The sequence below is a fragment of the Micromesistius poutassou genome, assembly GCF_964030765.1.
Source record: "Micromesistius poutassou genome assembly, contig: SCAFFOLD_2672, whole genome shotgun sequence".
In the NCBI taxonomy this organism is placed as follows: domain Eukaryota; kingdom Metazoa; phylum Chordata; class Actinopteri; order Gadiformes; family Gadidae; genus Micromesistius; species Micromesistius poutassou.
This window is the reverse complement of record NW_028180152.1, coordinates 17,253-41,268: the sequence shown is the minus strand read 5'-3', so window position 1 is coordinate 41,268 and position 24,016 is coordinate 17,253. Positions and strand designations below refer to the sequence as shown.

General features: G+C 52.7%; 1 protein-coding gene across 2 annotated transcripts in view; it reads right to left on the bottom strand.

The window, feature by feature from the left end:
• The window catches only part of LOC311371095 (transferrin receptor protein 1-like), a 39,159-nt gene extending 15,997 nt beyond the window's left edge, over positions 1–23,162 (bottom strand). For both annotated transcript variants that reach the window (XM_084489316.1, XM_084489317.1), the window contains exons 1-5: positions 23,033–23,162; positions 16,010–16,060; positions 15,405–15,642; positions 14,672–14,864; positions 13,413–13,635 (exon numbers count right to left, since the gene is read on the bottom strand). In XM_084489316.1, coding sequence (XP_084345442.1) covers positions 13,413–13,635; positions 14,672–14,864; positions 15,405–15,642; positions 16,010–16,042 — 687 coding nt within the window. In that variant the 5' untranslated portion in view covers positions 16,043–16,060; positions 23,033–23,162. The remainder of the gene's footprint in view (positions 1–13,412; positions 13,636–14,671; positions 14,865–15,404; positions 15,643–16,009; positions 16,061–23,032) is intronic.
• Positions 23,163–24,016: the final 854 nt, after the last annotated feature.

Below are 24,016 nucleotides of genomic sequence, written 5' to 3'. Positions count from 1 at the left end.
GTCCTCTAGTGAGCGCCCACGTGTCCTCTAGTGTCCTCTAGTGTCCTCTAGTGAGCGCCCTCGTGTCCTCTAGTGTCCTCTAGTGTCCTCTAGTGTCCTCTAGTGAGCGCCCTCGTGTCCTCTAGTGTCCTCTAGTGTCCTCTAGTGAGCGCCCACGTGTCCTCTAGTGTCCTCTAGTGAGCGCCCTCGTGTCCTCTAGTGTCCTCTAGTGTCCTCTAGTGAGCGCCCTCGTGTCCTCTAGTGTCCTCTAGTGAGCGCCCACGTGTCCTCTAGTGAGCGCCCTCGTGTCCTCTAGTGTCCTCTAGTGAGCGCCCACGTGTCCTCTAGTGTCCTCTAGTGTCCTCTAGTGAGCGCCCACGTGTCCTCTAGTGTCCTCTAGTGAGCGCCCACGTGTCCTCTAGTGTCCTCTAGTGTCCTCTAGTGAGCGCCCTCGTGTCCTCTAGTGTCCTCTAGTGTCCTCTAGTGAGCGCCCTCGTGTCCTCTAGTGTCCTCTAGTGTCCTCTAGTGTCCTCTAGTGTCCTCTAGTGAGCGCCCACGTGTCCTCTAGTGAGCGCCCACGTGTCCTCTAGTGTCCTCTAGTGAGCGCCCACGTGTCCTCTAGTGTCCTCTAGTGAGCGCCCACGTGTCCTCTAGTGTCCTCTAGTGTCCTCTAGTGTCCTCTAGTGAGCGCCCACGTGTCCTCTAGTGTCCTCTAGTGTCCTCTAGTGAGCGCCCTCGTGTCCTCTAGTGTCCTCTAGTGTCCTCTAGTGTCCTCTAGTGAGCGCCCACGTGTCCTCTAGTGTCCTCTAGTGAGCGCCCACGTGTCCTCTAGTGTCCTCTAGTGTCCTCTAGTGTCCTCTAGTGTCCTCTAGTGAGCGCCCACGTGTCCTCTAGTGTCCTCTAGTGTCCTCTAGTGAGCGCCCTCGTGTCCTCTAGTGTCCTCTAGTGTCCTCTAGTGAGCGCCCTCGTGTCCTCTAGTGTCCTCTAGTGTCCTCTAGTGAGCGCCCACGTGTCCTCTAGTGTCCTCTAGTGAGCGCCCTCGTGTCCTCTAGTGTCCTCTAGTGTCCTCTAGTGAGCGCCCTCGTGTCCTCTAGTGTCCTCTAGTGTCCTCTAGTGAGCGCCCACGTGTCCTCTAGTGAGCGCCCTCGTGTCCTCTAGTGTCCTCTAGTGAGCGCCCACGTGTCCTCTAGTGTCCTCTAGTGTCCTCTAGTGAGCGCCCACGTGTCCTCTAGTGTCCTCTAGTGAGCGCCCACGTGTCCTCTAGTGTCCTCTAGTGTCCTCTAGTGAGCGCCCTCGTGTCCTCTAGTGTCCTCTAGTGTCCTCTAGTGAGCGCCCTCGTGTCCTCTAGTGTCCTCTGGTGTCCTCTAGTGTCCTCTAGTGTCCTCTAGTGAGCGCCCACGTGTCCTCTAGTGAGCGCCCACGTGTCCTCTAGTGTCCTCTAGTGAGCGCCCACGTGTCCTCTAGTGTCCTCTAGTGAGCGCCCACGTGTCCTCTAGTGTCCTCTAGTGTCCTCTAGTGTCCTCTAGTGAGCGCCCACGTGTCCTCTAGTGAGCGCCCACGTGTCCTCTAGTGTCCTCTAGTGAGCGCCCACGTGTCCTCTAGTGTCCTCTAGTGAGCGCCCACGTGTCCTCTAGTGTCCTCTAGTGTCCTCTAGTGTCCTCTAGTGAGCGCCCACGTGTCCTCTAGTGTCCTCTAGTGTCCTCTAGTGAGCGCCCACGTGTCCTCTAGTGAGCGCCCACGTGTCCTCTAGTGTCCTCTAGTGTCCTCTAGTGTCCTCTAGTGAGCGCCCACGTGTCCTCTAGTGTCCTCTAGTGTCCTCTAGTGAGCGCCCTCGTGTCCTCTAGTGAGCGCCCACGTGTCCTCTAGTGAGCGCCCTCGTGTCCTCTAGTGTCCTCTAGTGTCCTCTAGTGAGCGCCCTCGTGTCCTCTAGTGAGCGCCCACGTGTCCTCTAGTGAGCGCCCTCGTGTCCTCTAGTGTCCTCTAGTGTCCTCTAGTGAGCGCCCACGTGTCCTCTAGTGTCCTCTAGTGTCCTCTAGTGAGCGCCCACGTGTCCTCTAGTGTCCTCTAGTGTCCTCTAGTGAGCGCCCTCGTGTCCTCTAGTGTCCTCTAGTGTCCTCTAGTGAGCGCCCACGTGTCCTCTAGTGTCCTCTAGTGAGCGCCCTCGTGTCCTCTAGTGTCCTCTAGTGTCCTCTAGTGAGCGCCCACGTGTCCTCTAGTGAGCGCCCACGTGTCCTCTAGTGAGCGCCCTCGTGTCCTCTAGTGTCCTCTAGTGTCCTCTAGTGAGCGCCCACGTGTCCTCTAGTGTCCTCTAGTGTCCTCTAGTGAGCGCCCTCGTGTCCTCTAGTGTCCTCTAGTGAGCGCCCTCGTGTCCTCTAGTGAGCGCCCACGTGTCCTCTAGTGTCCTCTAGTGAGCGCCCACGTGTCCTCTAGTGAGCGCCCACGTGTCCTCTAGTGAGCGCCCACGTGTCCTCTAGTGTCCTCTAGTGAGCGCCCACGTGTCCTCTAGTGTCCTCTAGTGTCCTCTAGTGAGCGCCCTCGTGTCCTCTAGTGTCCTCTAGTGAGCGCCCTCGTGTCCTCTAGTGTCCTCTAGTGTCCTCTAGTGTCCTCTAGTGAGCGCCCTCGTGTCCTCTAGTGTCCTCTAGTGTCCTCTAGTGTCCTCTAGTGAGCGCCCTCGTGTCCTCTAGTGTCCTCTAGTGAGCGCCCTCGTGTCCTCTAGTGAGCGCCCTCGTGTCCTCTAGTGAGCGCCCTCGTGTCCTCTAGTGTCCTCTAGTGTCCTCTAGTGTCCTCTAGTGTCCTCTAGTGAGCGCCCACGTGTCCTCTAGTGAGCGCCCACGTGTCCTCTAGTGAGCGCCCACGTGTCCTCTAGTGTCCTCTAGTGTCCTCTAGTGAGCGCCCTCGTGTCCTCTAGTGTCCTCTAGTGAGCGCCCTCGTGTCCTCTAGTGTCCTCTAGTGTCCTCTAGTGAGCGCCCACGTGTCCTCTAGTGAGCGCCCTCGTGTCCTCTAGTGTCCTCTAGTGTGCGCCCACGTGTCCTCTAGTGTCCTCTAGTGAGCGCCCTCGTGTCCTCTAGTGTCCTCTAGTGTCCTCTAGTGAGCGCCCACGTGTCCTCTAGTGTCCTCTAGTGTCCTCTAGTGAGCGCCCACGTGTCCTCTAGTGTCCTCTAGTGTCCTCTAGTGAGCGCCCACGTGTCCTCTAGTGTCCTCTAGTGAGCGCCCACGTGTCCTCTAGTGAGCGCTCACGTGTCCTCTAGTGTCCTCTAGTGTCCTCTAGTGAGCGCCCACGTGTCCTCTAGTGAGCGCCCACGTGTCCTCTAGTGTCCTCTAGTGAGCGCCCACGTGTCCTCTAGTGAGCGCTCACGTGTCCTCTAGTGTCCTCTAGTGTCCTCTAGTGAGCGCCCACGTGTCCTCTAGTGTCCTCTAGTGAGCGCCCACGTGTCCTCTAGTGTCCTCTAGTGTCCTCTAGTGAGCGCCCACGTGTCCTCTAGTGTCCTCTAGTGAGCGCCCACGTGTCCTCTAGTGTCCTCTAGTGAGCGCCCACGTGTCCTCTAGTGAGCGCTCACGTGTCCTCTAGTGTCCTCTAGTGTCCTCTAGTGACCGCCCACGTGTCCTCTAGTGTCCTCTAGTGAGCGCCCACGTGTCCTCTAGTGTCCTCTAGTGAGCGCCCACGTGTCCTCTAGTGAGCGCTCACGTGTCCTCTAGTGTCCTCTAGTGTCCTCTAGTGAGCGCCCACGTGTCCTCTAGTGTCCTCTAGTGAGCGCCCACGTGTCCTCTAGTGTCCTCTAGTGTCCTCTAGTGAGCGCCCACGTGTCCTCTAGTGTCCTCTAGTGAGCGCCCACGTGTCCTCTAGTGTCCTCTAGTGAGCGCCCACGTGTCCTCTAGTGTCCTCTAGTGTCCTCTAGTGAGCGCCCACGTGTCCTCTAGTGTCCTCTAGTGAGCGCCCACGTGTCCTCTAGTGTCCTCTAGTGAGCGCCCTCGTGTCCTCTAGTGTCCTCTAGTGTCCTCTAGTGAGCGCCCACGTGTCCTCTAGTGAGCGCCCACGTGTCCTCTAGTGTCCTCTAGTGTCCTCTAGTGAGCGCCCTCGTGTCCTCTAGTGTCCTCTAGTGAGCGCCCTCGTGTCCTCTAGTGTCCTCTAGTGTGCGCCCACGTGTCCTCTAGTGTCCTCTAGTGAGCGCCCTCGTGTCCTCTAGTGTCCTCTAGTGTCCTCTAGTGAGCGCCCACGTGTCCTCTAGTGTCCTCTAGTGAGTGCCCACGTGTCCTCTAGTGAGCGCCCACGTGTCCTCTAGTGTCCTCTAGTGAGCGCCCACGTGTCCTCTAGTGTCCTCTAGTGAGCGCCCACGTGTCCTCTAGTGTCCTCTAGTGTCCTCTAGTGAGCGCCCACGTGTCCTCTAGTGTCCTCTAGTGTCCTCTAGTGAGCGCCCACGTGTCCTCTAGTGTCCTCTAGTGAGCGCCCACGTGTCCTCTAGTGAGCGCTCACGTGTCCTCTAGTGTCCTCTAGTGAGCGCCCACGTGTCCTCTAGTGTCCTCTAGTGTCCTCTAGTGAGCGCCCACGTGTCCTATAGTGTCCTCTAGTGAGCGCCCACGTGTCCTCTAGTGTCCTCTAGTGAGCGCCCACGTGTCCTCTAGTGTCCTCTAGTGTCCTCTAGTGAGCGCTCACGTGTCCTCTAGTGAGCGCCCTCGTGTCCTCTAGTGTCCTCTAGTGAGCGCCCACGTGTCCTCTAGTGTCCTCTAGTGAGCGCCCTCGTGTCCTCTAGTGTCCTCTAGTGAGCGCCCACGTGTCCTCTAGTGTCCTCTAGTGAGCGCCCTCGTGTCCTCTAGTGTCCTCTAGTGTCCTCTAGTGAGCGCCCTCGTGTCCTCTAGTGTCCTCTAGTGTCCTCTAGTGAGCGCCCACGTGTCCTCTAGTGTCCTCTAGTGTCCTCTAGTGAGCGCCCTCGTGTCCTCTAGTGTCCTCTAGTGAGCGCCCACGTGTCCTCTAGTGTCCTCTAGTGTCCTCTAGTGAGCGCCCACGTGTCCTCTAGTGTCCTCTAGTGTCCTCTAGTGAGCGCCCTCGTGTCCTCTAGTGTCCTCTAGTGAGCGCCCACGTGTCCTCTAGTGTCGTCTAGTGTCCTCTAGTGAGCGCCCACGTGTCCTCTAGTGAGCGCCCACGTGTCCTCTAGTGTCCTCTAGTGTCCTCTAGTGAGCGCCCTCGTGTCCTCTAGTGTCCTCTAGTGTCCTCTAGTGAGCGCCCTCGTGTCCTCTAGTGTCCTCTAGTGTCCTCTAGTGAGCGCCCACGTGTCCTCTAGTGTCCTCTAGTGTCCTCTAGTGTCCTCTAGTGTCCTCTAGTGAGCGCCCACGTGTCCTCTAGTGTCCTCTAGTGTCCTCTAGTGAGCGCCCACGTGTCCTCTAGTGTCCTCTAGTGAGCGCCCACGTGTCCTCTAGTGAGCGCCCACGTGTCCTCTAGTGTCCTCTAGTGAGCGCCCACGTGTCCTCTAGTGTCCTCTAGTGAGCGCCCACGTGTCCTCTAGTGTCCTCTAGTGTCCTCTAGTGAGCGCCCACGTGTCCTCTAGTGTCCTCTAGTGTCCTCTAGTGTCCTCTAGTGAGCGCCCTCGTGTCCTCTAGTGTCCTCTAGTGTCCTCTAGTGAGCGCCCACGTGTCCTCTAGTGTCCTCTAGTGTCCTCTAGTGAGCGCCCTCGTGTCCTCTAGTGTCCTCTAGTGTGCGCCCACGTGTCCTCTAGTGTCCTCTAGTGAGCGCCCTCGTGTCCTCTAGTGTCCTCTAGTGTCCTCTAGTGAGCGCCCACGTGTCCTCTAGTGTCCTCTAGTGTCCTCTAGTGAGCGCCCACGTGTCCTCTAGTGTCCTCTAGTGTCCTCTAGTGAGCGCCCACGTGTCCTCTAGTGAGCGCCCACGTGTCCTCTAGTGAGCGCCCACGTGTCCTCTAGTGTCCTCTAGTGAGCGCCCACGTGTCCTCTAGTGTCCTCTAGTGTCCTCTAGTGAGCGCCCACGTGTCCTCTAGTGTCCTCTAGTGTCCTCTAGTGAGCGCCCACGTGTCCTCTAGTGTCCTCTAGTGAGCGCCCACGTGTCCTCTAGTGTCCTCTAGTGTCCTCTAGTGAGCGCCCACGTGTCCTCTAGTGTCCTCTAGTGAGCGCCCTCGTGTCCTCTAGTGTCCTCTAGTGTCCTCTAGTGAGCGCCCACGTGTCCTCTAGTGTCCTCTAGTGAGCGCCCACGTGTCCTCTAGTGTCCTCTAGTGTCCTCTAGTGTCCTCTAGTGTCCTCTAGTGAGCGCCCACGTGTCCTCTAGTGTCCTCTAGTGTCCTCTAGTGAGCGCCCTCGTGTCCTCTAGTGTCCTCTAGTGTCCTCTAGTGTCCTCTAGTGAGCGCCCACGTGTCCTCTAGTGAGCGCCCACGTGTCCTCTAGTGTCCTCTAGTGTCCTCTAGTGTCCTCTAGTGAGCGCCCACGTGTCCTCTAGTGTCCTCTAGTGTCCTCTAGTGAGCGCCCTCGTGTCCTCTAGTGTCCTCTAGTGTCCTCTAGTGTCCTCTAGTGAGCGCCCTCGTGTCCTCTAGTGTCCTCTAGTGTCCTCTAGTGAGCGCCCACGTGTCCTCTAGTGTCCTCTAGTGAGCGCCCTCGTGTCCTCTAGTGTCCTCTAGTGTCCTCTAGTGAGCGCCCTCGTGTCCTCTAGTGTCCTCTAGTGAGCGCCCACGTGTCCTCTAGTGAGCGCCCTCGTGTCCTCTAGTGTCCTCTAGTGAGCGCCCACGTGTCCTCTAGTGTCCTCTAGTGTCCTCTAGTGAGCGCCCACGTGTCCTCTAGTGTCCTCTAGTGAGCGCCCACGTGTCCTCTAGTGTCCTCTAGTGTCCTCTAGTGAGCGCCCTCGTGTCCTCTAGTGTCCTCTAGTGTCCTCTAGTGAGCGCCCTCGTGTCCTCTAGTGTCCTCTAGTGTCCTCTAGTGTCCTCTAGTGAGCGCCCACGTGTCCTCTAGTGAGCGCCCACGTGTCCTCTAGTGTCCTCTAGTGAGCGCCCACGTGTCCTCTAGTGTCCTCTAGTGAGCGCCCACGTGTCCTCTAGTGTCCTCTAGTGTCCTCTAGTGTCCTCTAGTGAGCGCCCACGTGTCCTCTAGTGTCCTCTAGTGTCCTCTAGTGAGCGCCCTCGTGTCCTCTAGTGTCCTCTAGTGTCCTCTAGTGTCCTCTAGTGAGCGCCCACGTGTCCTCTAGTGTCCTCTAGTGAGCGCCCACGTGTCCTCTAGTGTCCTCTAGTGTCCTCTAGTGTCCTCTAGTGTCCTCTAGTGAGCGCCCACGTGTCCTCTAGTGTCCTCTAGTGTCCTCTAGTGAGCGCCCTCGTGTCCTCTAGTGTCCTCTAGTGTCCTCTAGTGTCCTCTAGTGAGCGCCCTCGTGTCCTCTAGTGTCCTCTAGTGTCCTCTAGTGAGCGCCCACGTGTCCTCTAGTGTCCTCTAGTGAGCGCCCTCGTGTCCTCTAGTGTCCTCTAGTGTCCTCTAGTGAGCGCCCTCGTGTCCTCTAGTGTCCTCTAGTGTCCTCTAGTGAGCGCCCACGTGTCCTCTAGTGAGCGCCCTCGTGTCCTCTAGTGTCCTCTAGTGAGCGCCCACGTGTCCTCTAGTGTCCTCTAGTGTCCTCTAGTGAGCGCCCACGTGTCCTCTAGTGTCCTCTAGTGAGCGCCCACGTGTCCTCTAGTGTCCTCTAGTGTCCTCTAGTGAGCGCCCTCGTGTCCTCTAGTGTCCTCTAGTGTCCTCTAGTGAGCGCCCTCGTGTCCTCTAGTGTCCTCTGGTGTCCTCTAGTGTCCTCTAGTGTCCTCTAGTGAGCGCCCACGTGTCCTCTAGTGAGCGCCCACGTGTCCTCTAGTGTCCTCTAGTGAGCGCCCACGTGTCCTCTAGTGTCCTCTAGTGAGCGCCCACGTGTCCTCTAGTGTCCTCTAGTGTCCTCTAGTGTCCTCTAGTGAGCGCCCACGTGTCCTCTAGTGAGCGCCCACGTGTCCTCTAGTGTCCTCTAGTGAGCGCCCACGTGTCCTCTAGTGTCCTCTAGTGAGCGCCCACGTGTCCTCTAGTGTCCTCTAGTGTCCTCTAGTGTCCTCTAGTGAGCGCCCACGTGTCCTCTAGTGTCCTCTAGTGTCCTCTAGTGAGCGCCCACGTGTCCTCTAGTGAGCGCCCACGTGTCCTCTAGTGTCCTCTAGTGTCCTCTAGTGAGCGCCCACGTGTCCTCTAGTGTCCTCTAGTGTCCTCTAGTGAGCGCCCTCGTGTCCTCTAGTGAGCGCCCACGTGTCCTCTAGTGAGCGCCCTCGTGTCCTCTAGTGTCCTCTAGTGTCCTCTAGTGAGCGCCCTCGTGTCCTCTAGTGAGCGCCCACGTGTCCTCTAGTGAGCGCCCTCGTGTCCTCTAGTGTCCTCTAGTGTCCTCTAGTGAGCGCCCACGTGTCCTCTAGTGTCCTCTAGTGTCCTCTAGTGAGCGCCCACGTGTCCTCTAGTGTCCTCTAGTGTCCTCTAGTGAGCGCCCTCGTGTCCTCTAGTGTCCTCTAGTGTCCTCTAGTGAGCGCCCACGTGTCCTCTAGTGTCCTCTAGTGAGCGCCCTCGTGTCCTCTAGTGTCCTCTAGTGTCCTCTAGTGAGCGCCCACGTGTCCTCTAGTGAGCGCCCACGTGTCCTCTAGTGAGCGCCCTCGTGTCCTCTAGTGTCCTCTAGTGTCCTCTAGTGAGCGCCCACGTGTCCTCTAGTGTCCTCTAGTGTCCTCTAGTGAGCGCCCTCGTGTCCTCTAGTGTCCTCTAGTGAGCGCCCTCGTGTCCTCTAGTGAGCGCCCACGTGTCCTCTAGTGTCCTCTAGTGAGCGCCCACGTGTCCTCTAGTGAGCGCCCACGTGTCCTCTAGTGAGCGCCCACGTGTCCTCTAGTGTCCTCTAGTGAGCGCCCACGTGTCCTCTAGTGTCCTCTAGTGTCCTCTAGTGAGCGCCCTCGTGTCCTCTAGTGTCCTCTAGTGAGCGCCCTCGTGTCCTCTAGTGTCCTCTAGTGTCCTCTAGTGTCCTCTAGTGAGCGCCCTCGTGTCCTCTAGTGTCCTCTAGTGTCCTCTAGTGTCCTCTAGTGAGCGCCCTCGTGTCCTCTAGTGTCCTCTAGTGAGCGCCCTCGTGTCCTCTAGTGAGCGCCCTCGTGTCCTCTAGTGAGCGCCCTCGTGTCCTCTAGTGTCCTCTAGTGTCCTCTAGTGTCCTCTAGTGTCCTCTAGTGAGCGCCCACGTGTCCTCTAGTGAGCGCCCACGTGTCCTCTAGTGAGCGCCCACGTGTCCTCTAGTGTCCTCTAGTGTCCTCTAGTGAGCGCCCTCGTGTCCTCTAGTGTCCTCTAGTGAGCGCCCTCGTGTCCTCTAGTGTCCTCTAGTGTCCTCTAGTGAGCGCCCACGTGTCCTCTAGTGAGCGCCCTCGTGTCCTCTAGTGTCCTCTAGTGTGCGCCCACGTGTCCTCTAGTGTCCTCTAGTGAGCGCCCTCGTGTCCTCTAGTGTCCTCTAGTGTCCTCTAGTGAGCGCCCACGTGTCCTCTAGTGTCCTCTAGTGTCCTCTAGTGAGCGCCCACGTGTCCTCTAGTGTCCTCTAGTGTCCTCTAGTGAGCGCCCACGTGTCCTCTAGTGTCCTCTAGTGAGCGCCCACGTGTCCTCTAGTGAGCGCTCACGTGTCCTCTAGTGTCCTCTAGTGTCCTCTAGTGAGCGCCCACGTGTCCTCTAGTGAGCGCCCACGTGTCCTCTAGTGTCCTCTAGTGTCCTCTAGTGACCGCCCACGTGTCCTCTAGTGTCCTCTAGTGAGCGCCCACGTGTCCTCTAGTGTCCTCTAGTGAGCGCCCACGTGTCCTCTAGTGAGCGCTCACGTGTCCTCTAGTGTCCTCTAGTGAGCGCCCACGTGTCCTCTAGTGTCCTCTAGTGAGCGCCCACGTGTCCTCTAGTGTCCTCTAGTGTCCTCTAGTGAGCGCCCACGTGTCCTCTAGTGTCCTCTAGTGAGCGCCCACGTGTCCTCTAGTGTCCTCTAGTGAGCGCCCACGTGTCCTCTAGTGTCCTCTAGTGTCCTCTAGTGAGCGCCCACGTGTCCTCTAGTGTCCTCTAGTGAGCGCCCACGTGTCCTCTAGTGTCCTCTAGTGAGCGCCCTCGTGTCCTCTAGTGTCCTCTAGTGTCCTCTAGTGAGCGCCCACGTGTCCTCTAGTGAGCGCCCACGTGTCCTCTAGTGTCCTCTAGTGTCCTCTAGTGAGCGCCCTCGTGTCCTCTAGTGTCCTCTAGTGAGCGCCCTCGTGTCCTCTAGTGTCCTCTAGTGTGCGCCCACGTGTCCTCTAGTGTCCTCTAGTGAGCGCCCTCGTGTCCTCTAGTGTCCTCTAGTGTCCTCTAGTGAGCGCCCACGTGTCCTCTAGTGTCCTCTAGTGAGTGCCCACGTGTCCTCTAGTGAGCGCCCACGTGTCCTCTAGTGTCCTCTAGTGAGCGCCCACGTGTCCTCTAGTGTCCTCTAGTGAGCGCCCACGTGTCCTCTAGTGTCCTCTAGTGTCCTCTAGTGAGCGCCCACGTGTCCTCTAGTGTCCTCTAGTGTCCTCTAGTGAGCGCCCACGTGTCCTCTAGTGTCCTCTAGTGAGCGCCCACGTGTCCTCTAGTGAGCGCTCACGTGTCCTCTAGTGTCCTCTAGTGAGCGCCCACGTGTCCTCTAGTGTCCTCTAGTGTCCTCTAGTGAGCGCCCACGTGTCCTCTAGTGTCCTCTAGTGAGCGCCCACGTGTCCTCTAGTGTCCTCTAGTGAGCGCCCACGTGTCCTCTAGTGTCCTCTAGTGTCCTCTAGTGAGCGCTCACGTGTCCTCTAGTGAGCGCCCTCGTGTCCTCTAGTGTCCTCTAGTGAGCGCCCACGTGTCCTCTAGTGTCCTCTAGTGAGCGCCCTCGTGTCCTCTAGTGTCCTCTAGTGAGCGCCCACGTGTCCTCTAGTGTCCTCTAGTGAGCGCCCTCGTGTCCTCTAGTGTCCTCTAGTGTCCTCTAGTGAGCGCCCTCGTGTCCTCTAGTGTCCTCTAGTGTCCTCTAGTGAGCGCCCACGTGTCCTCTAGTGTCCTCTAGTGTCCTCTAGTGAGCGCCCTCGTGTCCTCTAGTGTCCTCTAGTGAGCGCCCACGTGTCCTCTAGTGTCCTCTAGTGTCCTCTAGTGAGCGCCCACGTGTCCTCTAGTGTCCTCTAGTGTCCTCTAGTGAGCGCCCTCGTGTCCTCTAGTGTCCTCTAGTGAGCGCCCACGTGTCCTCTAGTGTCGTCTAGTGTCCTCTAGTGAGCGCCCACGTGTCCTCTAGTGAGCGCCCACGTGTCCTCTAGTGTCCTCTAGTGTCCTCTAGTGAGCGCCCTCGTGTCCTCTAGTGTCCTCTAGTGTCCTCTAGTGAGCGCCCTCGTGTCCTCTAGTGTCCTCTAGTGTCCTCTAGTGAGCGCCCACGTGTCCTCTAGTGTCCTCTAGTGTCCTCTAGTGTCCTCTAGTGTCCTCTAGTGAGCGCCCTCGTGTCCTCTAGTGTCCTCTAGTGAGCGCCCACGTGTCCTCTAGTGTCCTCTAGTGTCCTCTAGTGAGCGCCCACGTGTCCTCTAGTGTCCTCTAGTGTCCTCTAGTGAGCGCCCACGTGTCCTCTAGTGTCCTCTAGTGAGCGCCCACGTGTCCTCTAGTGAGCGCCCACGTGTCCTCTAGTGTCCTCTAGTGAGCGCCCACGTGTCCTCTAGTGTCCTCTAGTGAGCGCCCACGTGTCCTCTAGTGTCCTCTAGTGTCCTCTAGTGAGCGCCCACGTGTCCTCTAGTGTCCTCTAGTGTCCTCTAGTGTCCTCTAGTGAGCGCCCTCGTGTCCTCTAGTGTCCTCTAGTGTCCTCTAGTGAGCGCCCACGTGTCCTCTAGTGTCCTCTAGTGTCCTCTAGTGAGCGCCCTCGTGTCCTCTAGTGTCCTCTAGTGTGCGCCCACGTGTCCTCTAGTGTCCTCTAGTGAGCGCCCTCGTGTCCTCTAGTGTCCTCTAGTGTCCTCTAGTGAGCGCCCACGTGTCCTCTAGTGTCCTCTAGTGTCCTCTAGTGAGCGCCCACGTGTCCTCTAGTGTCCTCTAGTGTCCTCTAGTGAGCGCCCACGTGTCCTCTAGTGAGCGCCCACGTGTCCTCTAGTGAGCGCCCACGTGTCCTCTAGTGTCCTCTAGTGAGCGCCCACGTGTCCTCTAGTGTCCTCTAGTGTCCTCTAGTGAGCGCCCACGTGTCCTCTAGTGTCCTCTAGTGTCCTCTAGTGAGCGCCCACGTGTCCTCTAGTGTCCTCTAGTGAGCGCCCACGTGTCCTCTAGTGAGCGCTCACGTGTCCTCTAGTGTCCTCTAGTGAGCGCCCACGTGTCCTCTAGTGTCCTCTAGTGAGCGCCCACGTGTCCTCTAGTGTCCTCTAGTGTCCTCTAGTGAGCGCCCACGTGTCCTCTAGTGTCCTCTAGTGAGCGCCCACGTGTCCTCTAGTGTCCTCTAGTGAGCGCCCACGTGTCCTCTAGTGTCCTCTAGTGAGCGCTCACGTGTCCTCTAGTGTCCTCTAGTGAGCGCCCACGTGTCCTCTAGTGTCCTCTAGTGTCCTCTAGTGAGCGCTCACGTGTCCTCTAGTGTCCTCTAGTGTCCTCTAGTGAGCGCTCACGTGTCCTCTAGTGTCCTCTAGTGTCCTCTAGTGAGCGCTCACGTGTCCTCTAGTGTCCTCTAGTGTCCGCTAGTGAGCGCCCTCGTGTCCTCTAGTGTCCTCTAGTGAGCGCCCACGTGTCCTCTAGTGTCCTCTAGTGAGCGCCCACGTGTCCTCTAGTGTCCTCTAGTGAGCGCCCTCGTGTCCTCTAGTGTCCTCTAGTGAGCGCCCTCGTGTCCTCTAGTGTCCTCTAGTGTCCTCTAGTGAGCGCCCACGTGTCCTCTAGTGTCCTCTAGTGTCCTCTAGTGTCCTCTAGTGTCCTCTAGTGAGCGCCCTCGTGTCCTCTAGTGTCCTCTAGTGAGCGCCCACGTGTCCTCTAGTGTCCTCTAGTGTCCTCTAGTGAGCGCCCACGTGTCCTCTAGTGTCCTCTAGTGTCCTCTAGTGAGCGCCCTCGTGTCCTCTAGTGTCCTCTAGTGAGCGCCCACGTGTCCTCTAGTGTCGTCTAGTGTCCTCTAGTGAGCGCCCACGTGTCCTCTAGTGAGCGCCCACGTGTCCTCTAGTGAGCGCCCACGTGTCCTCTAGTGAGCGCCCACGTGTCCTCTAGTGTCCTCTAGTGTCCTCTAGTGTCCTCTAGTGAGCGCCCACTCATCCACCATCCAGGTTTCAGTCAGTCAATTTACTGGCTATCAAGTCACATTTCATGAATAAATCCTGCCAAGAAAATCCAGACAATAACTTGATACTGGACGTGCAAGCGGTGTTAGGGTTAGGTGTTTATTGCCTTTGTAGTGAGTCTAGAAAAGCACTCTATAAATAAAGTATGCTTATCAACAAAGACACCCTCCTCAGATAGAGGCTATATTCACAACAGAGAACCACACTCACGGTGACGTTCCCTGTGGCGCTGTAGGACAGGAAGCTGGCCTGGCTCTCGACCACCCCTTTGAAGGTGACCCGGTTGGGCTTGCGGGCGTTGGGCTCCTGGACCTTCACAAAGTGCTCGTCCGTCCAGGGGTCCATGGAGTAGGCCTTGAACTTGCTCAGCACCTTGTTGGCCAGTGCGTCGTCCCCGGGGGTGCCGGCCCGGTGGCTGGCGCTGCCCAGGTCGCTGAGGAGAAGAGCGGTGCACAGAGCCCTCAACGTCAGACTGCACCGAGCACACCATGGCCCGTTATAAAGCTTATCAATCAACATATTGACCAAAACATTTAGCCATTTCCATCCCCTAACCAGACTGACACCAGCACTAGTACCAGGGGTGGGACTGAACATCCATATATCGTCGCCCTTCTTTGTGCGATACGAGAATCGATACTGTCGCCAAATAGATATATATTTCTATTTAAAAAACACATATACATATATATATATATATATATACATACATATATACATATACATACACACACACATATACACACACACACACACACACACACACACACACACACACACACACACACACACACACACACACACACACACACACACACACACACACACACACACACACACACACACACACACACACACACACACACACACACACATATGAATGAACAAAAGTTAATTAACCAAAGACGAGTAACTGAAAAGTTTGTTACACTTACATGTATATCGTGATGTATCATTATAGGATTGTCCAACAATATACAGATTATGGCAGTATGGCGGTGTTATCAGTATGTGGTATGGTGAGCTAGCCTGTGAGGCCCTCACCAGGGTCTCACCTGAAGGCCTTATGGCCGTATGGGTCAGGGTCAGGGTCAGGGTTAGGGTCAGGGTCAGGGTTAGGGTCAGGGTCTGGGTCAGGGTTAGGGTTAGCGGAAGGGGAGAGGTTAGGGTTAGGCTATGCTGTATGGTGAGGTTAGGGTTAGGGTTAGACTAGGGTTAGGGTTAGACTAGGGTTAGGGTTAGGTTAGAGTACGGTGAGGTGGGTCTCACCTGAAGGCCTGCTCCAGCTTGGTGGTTAGGGTTAGGGTTAGGCTAGGGTTAGGTTAGGGTATGGTGGGTCTCACCTGAAGGCCTGCTCCAGCTTGGTGGTTAGGGCTAGGGTTAGGTTAGGGTTAGGGTTAGGGTCTCACCTGAAGGCCTGCTCCAGCTTGGTGGTTAGGGCTAGGGTTAGGTTAGGGTTAGGGTCTCACCTGAAGGCCTGCTCCAGCTTGGTGGTGCTCAGCTGCTCCTCCAGGAGGTCCTTGACGTCCTCCCAGTCCATGAGGGGGGCGGCCCCCGTCTCCGTCTGCACCTGGCCGGGCGGGCCGCTGAAGGGCAGGTCTGACGACGCACAGCTCAGGGCCACGTCCTTCTTGCGGTGAACCAGGTAGCCAATCAGATAGCCTGCAGCGGTGGGGGGGGAGGGGTTTAGTATTTGAAGGCCGCAGAGAAAGAGACAGTAGGACACACACACACACACACACACACACACACACACACACACACACACACACACACACACACACACACACACACACACACACACACACACACACACACACACACACACACACACACACACAAGATTTGTCAACAGAACATTATGACTTTGAGAGTTAGGGTAACCCTAACTCTAGACTAGTTAGCCTAACCCTAACTCTAGACTACAGTTAGGCTAACTCTAGCCTAGAGGTTAGGGTTAGCCTAACCCTAACCTCTGGAGGTTAGGGTTAGTCTAACCACTAGGTCTTCCTCTCCCCAGTGTTTCCTGGTCTAGAGGTTAGGGTTAGTCTAACCACTAGGGTTAGGGTTAGGGTTAGTCTAACCACTAGGCATTCCTCTCCTCAGTGTTCCCTGGTCTAGAGGTTAGGGTTAGTCTAACCACTAGGGTTAGGGTTAGTCTAACCACTAGGTCTTCCTCTCCCCAGTGTTCCCTGGTCTCACCGATGATGAAGATGAGGAGGGTGGCCGACACCAGGAAGCAGATGTTGATGGGCGAGCGTCCGTTCTTGCGGGCGGCGTAGGGCCCGTGCACGCCGTTGGACTGGCGGTGCTCGCCCACGCCGTTGCCCCCCACCTCCTCGTCCAGGTCGGCCGACAGCTTCATCTCCACGTGGCTGTTGTCGCCCTCCATGTTCTGGGTGAGGTTGAAGCGTGTGTAGGAGCGCGGCTCCCCATTGAACTGAGAGACACAGCGGACAGCCTCTGAGCACGTATGCAGCTAACGCACATTTATTTACTTATTATTTTATTAGTTATTTTTGTGATCCAAGCTACAAAATATGTCTGTGTCAATAGGTCTTGAAAAAAATATATAATAAGTTGTTTATGACGACCATATAATTCATGGGTTGAAATCTGAAGGAAGTAATAGAAGTGATTTTGCTTACTTCCCTTAAAAGACAATAGGTGACATTAAAGCCTTAGACCCGTTATGCAACTGCTGTTTACAGACCTGACCAACAGTTAGGCTTTGTCTATTGTTGTACACGTTCAAAACAAGGCTTCGTATTCAAAAAAAACAAAAAGGGTTCTGTGGGAAGACTCACAATTTTGGATATTGTCGTTCTGGCCTGTTCCATTTTTCACTTCTCAGGATCCTGAAGAGGAAGAAATAAAGAAAGAAAAGTCTTAGACAAAGTTCAACTGTGCCGTGATATCCCTGAGAGCCTTCAGGTGCTGTGTACATAGGCCCTTTTATTTCTGGGGAGGAGGAGGGTGTTGAAGCGCTTGTCCAAACATCAGAGCCCCTTCCTACGGTCCTGACTGAGTTCCCAGGTACAGTACCTGTGTGTAGCAGCAGGGGTCCACAGCCCCGCGGCTCAGAGGAACACACCGCGCACACAATGCAAACACAACTCTTATGCTTCTACCAAACCAAACAATGGCTCAGATTTAATTGCCACCCACACCTGTAACACATGAGCCGTTTGTATCATTATTATTATCGTCTCTGATAACAGCCTCATGGGAGCCGTCCCTGTTGAGCTAACTTCACTCCCCTCGGGGAGGGTTCAACTGCCATCCAACGTTAGCCAGCCTAAACAAATGAACCGGTACGTTACGGTCATTCTACACAGATCCCTCGGCTAACAATCCTTTTTGCTACATGGTCACTTTAACATTCCTTGCACTTACAAACTAATGCACAAATAGTTTACTGACTTTATCGAGCTCTATCTGAAATACTTTGCAATGCTAAAGAGACAATAAAGTTCTGGTCCTGCAAACAATATAGCTTGGAGGGTCCCACCGCAGTGAACAATGTGTGCGTCCATTCATGCAGAATCTACAATTAATGACATGTATTTTTTGTTATAATGCACATGATTTTTTTATTTTTTTAACTCACGATTGTTTGACCGAGAATTTAAGTCGAGATTCCACTATTCCAATTTTTAAGTACAGCCCTACACTAATGCTCGCCTCTTTCACCAAAATATTTATCCTTCCTCCTTAGTTTAACAAATCTGAAAATATACTGATCTACAATAGTGCATTGAATTTAAGAGCTGAATTTGATTGACAAAACCTGAAGATAGTGCCTAGGCTATATGACATGCAAAGACTCAAAAGTTATCTCCCAAGTAGGGCTTCTGAAGCATTTGAACTACAGGGGACGATAGCCAGCTACCAAACGAACTAACCGTTCATACCCGAAAGAGGAGCCATCTCTCCTTCCATTTACAGAAAGGTTAGAGTTGGTTTCCATTTTCACTTCTCAAAAAACCCATGAAAATTGTATCACCTCCCCGGCCTGTTTGGTAGATGATTGATAAAAGAATATATAAAATGGTAAAAGTTACCATTTCTTACATTTAAAATGTAAATATAATAGATAATAATAGAAACCAATTGTGACATTTGGTATCATATCATCATCAAGTAGATCACCATCACAGACTTAAATTCATAGTTAATTTATAATCCAAGTAGTCAATATAAAACTAGCCATTTTACTGTTCATTGTGTATTCATTATGTGGATCAATATAACAATAAATGCATTCATCGAAATTGCTTCAACCCAAATGATCTTAAAGAATAAATCCTTCCATTACACTCCTCCTCATAAACCCTCCAGCCTTGGCCTAGTGACCCTCTGATGTTGACCTCCTACCTTCTCCTCCTCATAAACCCTCCAGCCTTGGCCTAGTGACCCTCTGATGTTGACCTCCTACCTTCTCCTCCTCATAAACCCTCCAGCCTTGGCCTAGTGACCCTCTGATGTTGACCTTCCCATAAAGTGCTGATTGTATCCCCACACCTCCGCTCTCTACCCTCCAACCTGCAGCGGTCAACGCAGCCAAGACTTCCCAGAACTCACAAGACAGAGGGGTGGGCAAGAACCGCAACCGATTCTGCTGACTGGGTACTTGGTTAATTCAACTGCTGGATAATGATAATAGTACAGACCAAACTGAGTTTGAGTCCCAGGTTCCAGTAGTATCCAGCAAGGAAATGGGAATGAATGCCGTTAGGTCAAACATAACAAAACTTTGCTCAACTGAGGACTCTGTTGTTCCATGTTCTAGATCAGGGTTTCTCAACGGGGGCGGCAGCGCCCCCTGGGGGGCGTTCGTAGAACCTAGGGGGGCGCTGGGAACGAACACGGGGGCGTCACAACTTTGCTTGTGTAGTAATTATTTTGAACTTTTTAAACTTTCATGGTTTTCAAATATTTTCGGTGCAAAAATAGGATAACTGAAATAAAAAGCCTATCTTCATATGGGTTTCTAACCCCTCTATCGTCTCATCTACTTTTTACTTTATGCTCAGTACCGTCATGATCGCCATAGTAACGCCGATAAACAAATCCACCATCGCAGCAGCGTGGTGCTTCAGAAACTAGTTCCCCCCTCCCCTGACTTCCACTGGTTGGTTTGTGGGACATGCAAAGCAAGCGGTGGATGGGGCATTACGCTAAGCAACATGAATCTCATCCATATTACATAGTAAGGCAACATAAGACTGAATAAAGCTAACTCCGCTTAGCATGCTAATTGTAAACAATAGTTAGTTAGTTTGTTAGGCCTTTAAGTTCCCTAGGGAACATAGGCCATCGATGAAAGCCCTCCATCCTCTTCGGGGATTGTATTGTAAACAATAGAACAATAGAACGTGCGCATTACATGAGGACCACTGCACCGTCTCTCTCATTACGTCTGCGAACCGATAAACACTTTTTTTCATAAGGTACGCACACCAACCGGCGCATACGCATTTAACACTCATGTTACAGGCGCTTAACTTGTATAGTAACAAACTACTTTAATTACTATTTGGCCGCGAACAAAGCGGATAAAGTTGCTAGGCGTCACGTAAACAAAGGGAGTCTTTCGTACACATATTGAACCCAAGTTCGCGGGTTAACAGTTCAATAACCAATACAAATGTACACAAGCACTGTTACGTATTAAACTTCAATAGCTCAATAATAAAACCTTTTAATAAAACTCTGAATACACATTTTCTTGTCCAGAAGAAACCAAAACGGCACAGACGGCTTTTATTTTTATTTTTTTATTCAAGCAATGTAGCAGGAGTTGGAGTGGAGTTGGTAATGGATATAGCCTCCCCACGGGTGTCGCAATTTATTTTAAACAAAATTAACAATAATGGGGGTCGCCAGAGGATCAGGGTAAGGTAAGGTTGAGAAACACTGTTCTAGATAGAGCTAGTCCAAAGTATTTCTCCTGTCTGGCCTTCAGAGGGGAACAAAACATCCAGATCAACATAGCCACTCAGGGTCGAGTAGACATTAACACATATGTAGGCTAATCCACCAGCTACTGACAAAAGATAATATGGGACTCAAGGTCTCTCTGGACGGGAGGGAACGACAAACTGCTTAAAGTTGTCTCTGTGGCATTTCTGCAGTAGACCATCTACAGAGATGTAGAGGCTGAATTAGGTTGTGAAAAACAGAACTTTTTTAGAGTGAACTACAAACCCTACATTGTGCAGCTCGAGCCCAATGGACCAGCATGGACATCGCATGAGAGAAATGAGAGTGTGGGCAAAACGCCATGAAAACTCACATTCTCAGGCAGGCACTGGCTTAATTTGTAATGACTCTAATCGGGGCCTCAGCAAACTCTTTGCTGTAAGCATACTTCTAGTAGATAGCACAGGCTAGTGCTTAGCACTGAGCAAACAACATCAATGTCCACTTGGAATAAAGGCTCGGGACACTCTAGGCTTAAGTGACTAATTCACAAAGTTTTCCAATCATCTACTAGTTATGACAAAATGGTGCCATTTGTAGCAGCCAACAGCCAGGAGAGTTTGCTGGGACCAACAAGTGTTATTATGTTCTTCTTATGCCCTATTGGACTGTACAAAATACAAATATTAAAGGAAGATTCATGCAAGATACAAGGCATGGTTAACACCTAATGATCACATTCTTACATATCCAAGTAGTAGAAGAGCAGGTAGAATAAAAGGCTGTATATGTGCGACTCTTGGATTAATATTCAAAACATGACGTTTCAAGTACAAGTACAACTTGAACCAAAAGGGGTCCATGTGTTTGCTGTGACTGTTGTTCCTCACCTGTTTCTTTAAGGTAAGGATTGAGCATACCAGGCATAGCAGAACTCAAACTTTAATCAGCTTAACCAGTCACTCAGTTGGGCGGACCAATGGATTAGTAACAATCCAAGTTGGTGTTACAAAACGCATACATGCAACGTCCAAATGACGCTTCAACCATGAAGTGAGACCAATGGCCAAGATTCTCCAGTAAGGACTAGGTGATCACCAAATCCCTAAACAATGCTTTGGATTGATTCAACAAAACGTGTGGTAGTACCCAAAGACCTCCGAGGAGTAATGCTCTGAAAGTGCGCGTTGTGTATATCTCCAGTCCAAATGTTGTGGAGACGTGCATGTGCATTAGAGATAGAGGGGTGAGTGGGGTCACGCCCTACCCAGGAAACCTGCTCGTGCCAACGACATACAAGACAATCAGATGAAGTGAGGGCCGCGTCGTGGGCGACATCTGCCCCAAGAAGAGACAGCCCTGAGGAGAGCTCTAGACGTCACCCATGAACCGGACAATACCTACTAGCTATTGTCTAGCTAGGTAATACCTAGCCCACTAGGTGATACCTAGCCCACTTCAACAGGATGGTTAACTTCCCACACAGGTTCAAGCCAAAGTACTGAAGAGGGAAACCAAGCCTACTCAACAGACCCTTCAGAAACTCAACGTCTCCATCTTTTATTGACCCAGAAGGCGTTCTGAACGTACCTCCTCTACCTTCAGGCCTAAACTCCAGCAGTCGGATTGAGAAATGGCGTCACGGATTGAGAATAAAAGGTTGTTCCTCTGCCAGACTAGGAGGTTTATAGGAGTCCAAGTGGCCCTGGGGAGTGGGCGGCGGGCCAGCCATTGGTAGCAGCCCCTCTCGTTCTTCGCCAGCTGTCCTAGTTACCGTTGCTTCAGAAATAGACTAGTAGCAAAACAGAAAAAGATTACCTCACCATTGTTGATAAAGTGTCAGCGCGACGGGTTCATGAACACTGACCGATATGTGCTATTATTACAATATTACAATGTGCTATTATTACAATATTACAATTACAGTGTGTATTATTACAAGCATGTGGCAAAAACCTGTCATTTTACAATACTCCTTACAGGTGCACACATGCACCCATTAAGCCTCAGGCCAACTGTGGCAATAACGACAAGCAGTACGATTGAGCTGGTTAGGACCTGCCTCAATGCAGGCCATTAAACATTACTAAACCATGCACCGCAAAAATATAAATAAATCATATTGATTTAAAATCATACTGTCATAAAATCATACAATCATACTGATTATCTGGCTGTAAAGTGCAATGACGAATCATCATATTCTTTGCTTTTGTGTAAAAGAGGAATCGTTGCCCAATATCAATATATCAAATATCAATATAATATCTCTCAGCTACCTTCCCTTACAGAGCAGCTGAAGTGATACTCTGACATTTGTCTGAGACATGACATTAGTTCATCGAATAGTTCAACAGCCAACAATGTTCCACAGAAGTGAAAGATCCTGTCCATCCAGTACACAAACAGGAAGTAGGCCATGCCTGGAAACGTCAAACAATGACAGGTAAGTAAATAATTCCCACAAATACAGCAGACAATATCTCTTGGCCATTGTTCCTAGTAGTCTTTATAATGTTACCATAAACCATAAAATCATAAATGATTTGTCCACCCAGAGCACCTAGTTCTACCTTTCCAAGAACTATTAGCCTAAATTAAAGCAAAGCATTGTCCCAACCTACAAACGCAGATGAATCAACTCTAGTGATCCTTGGACCACCTTGTGAGCGTTGGAGAGAGCAGAGGACCAGAGGACTGAGAGAGGGCTCAGAGGAGGCGGTGGGGAGGGAGTCATTGTTCAGGGATCATGTGAGAGTCACATTGAGCCTTTGGAGTGGGCTCGCTCACTGGCGAGAATGCGGGCGAGCGAGGACGGCGAGCGAGGGCAGAGTTCTCAAGTGACCACAGAGGGCACACACACACACACACACACACACACACACACACACACACACACACACACACACACACACACACACACACACACACACACACACACACACACACACACACACACACAGTTTTTATGGGTTACCTTGGGTGAGCAGGACAAGCCTACACATACTTTCGATCTTAATATCACCCTTGCAATTATCTCATCCTAACCATCTCCAACAACCACATCCGCCCATAGAATGCGGTGTAGCCTATTGATTGTGATCATCAAGTCTGACTCTGAATGTCATTCTAAACAACACATGCACCTGTCATTCATCACCTGTTTACTACGACTGTATGCATTACCCTGCGTCTTATGGTACACAAATAATCATTTTAATTATTCTGCAACATTTACAAGAAAAGCTCAGTCGGGATGCTGTCACGCAGAACAAGAGGCTCATGAACACGGGGTCAAGTCATCAAGGGCAACCACCACCCGGCGACATGTCAAGTTCACCTGCTACACCTCGACCGAGCGCTTTAGTAATGACCGAGAATGATAGAGCACACACTGAAAATGTATAGAGAAGTCCCACCGAACCTAGCTATAGCATATTGCACTGTAATACACAGTTGTATTATTTCAACCATTTTCCACTTTTACAATTACAGAATAAAACGCAATGTAGCCTACTTATTCAGCACTATGCGCCGTGCGTTCAACAGCAATCCATAATGGAGAAAATACTGTATTGCAAATATTAGGCCTTCACATTTATAAACGTATATAAATGTGGATCTAAATATCATATTGTAGCGGTCGGCGGGGGCGTAGCGGCCCCTTTGTCTGTACCGGCCTGGGCGACGTGCGGGGCTCAGCCCGAGGACCGGCCGCCTATCACCAGGCCCTGCACGGAACTACCACCGCACAAGATAACGAGCATTGGAGGAACGAACGGCTCAGGAAACCGACTACTAGAACAGGTTCCACCGCACAGCAGGACCACCAGAGGGTCCCTCTCAGGGCGTCGGAACCCGTCCGTACGGGCTCCCACTACACGTGTAGATGACAGAGTGCTCACCTTGTGTGACACGAGGTGCTGGGTCTCCTTCTTCTCCTTCTGCTCCTTCTGCGCTCAGCTCTCCTCTACCGGCTCCTCGCAGCGCTGCTGCCCTCGACCTTCAACAGCCACGCTGCTGCACCTCGTTGTCTGATTGGCTGAGGAAAAAAAAACGTCATTTTACGTCACATATACGTCACATCCTGACGCAGATCTCACGTTGCAATCCGAGTAAGGTCTCGCTGCAGCCTGTAGGACATCCAACGTCCAAGTGCTACGTCACTCACTCACGTCCAGTCACGAAGCGTGGTTCACGGGCGTGGAAAGTTTCAATCTCTTCTTTCAATCCCTAACCCTAACCACTACTACCCTATCCCTAACCCTAACCACTGCTAACCCATCCCTAACCCTAACCACTACTACCCTATCCCTAACCCTAACCACTGCTAACCCATCCCTAACCCTAACCACTACTACCCTATCCCTAACCCTAACCACTGCTACCCTAACCCTGAAAGGGACATAATTATAAACATCATCGCTGGTGTAAAACGACTTTGACGGTAGCAGTTGGATGTTGATGTCCTACAGGCTGCAGCCAGACATTATTGGAGTATCCGCGCATTCCTCCCACGTGGTCCTCCCTCGGAGGGTCGGTGATCAGGGTTGCCAGATTGGGCGGCAGATGATGGCACGTCTATGGTGCCCATAGACATCACCATAGACATCTTAAGATGTCTATGGTGATGTCTAGTGGTGCCCATAGACATCTTAAGATGGGCACCACTAGACATCACCATAGACATCTTAAGATGGGCACCATAGACATCACCATAGACATCTTAAGATGGGCACCACTAGACATCACCATAGACATCTTAAGATGGGCACCATAGACATCACCATAGACATCTTAAGATGGGCACCACTAGACATCACCATAGTGGGCACCATGGCACCACTGCCGGTGATCATCATTCATTCTGCGACAAAACCGCCGCGGAA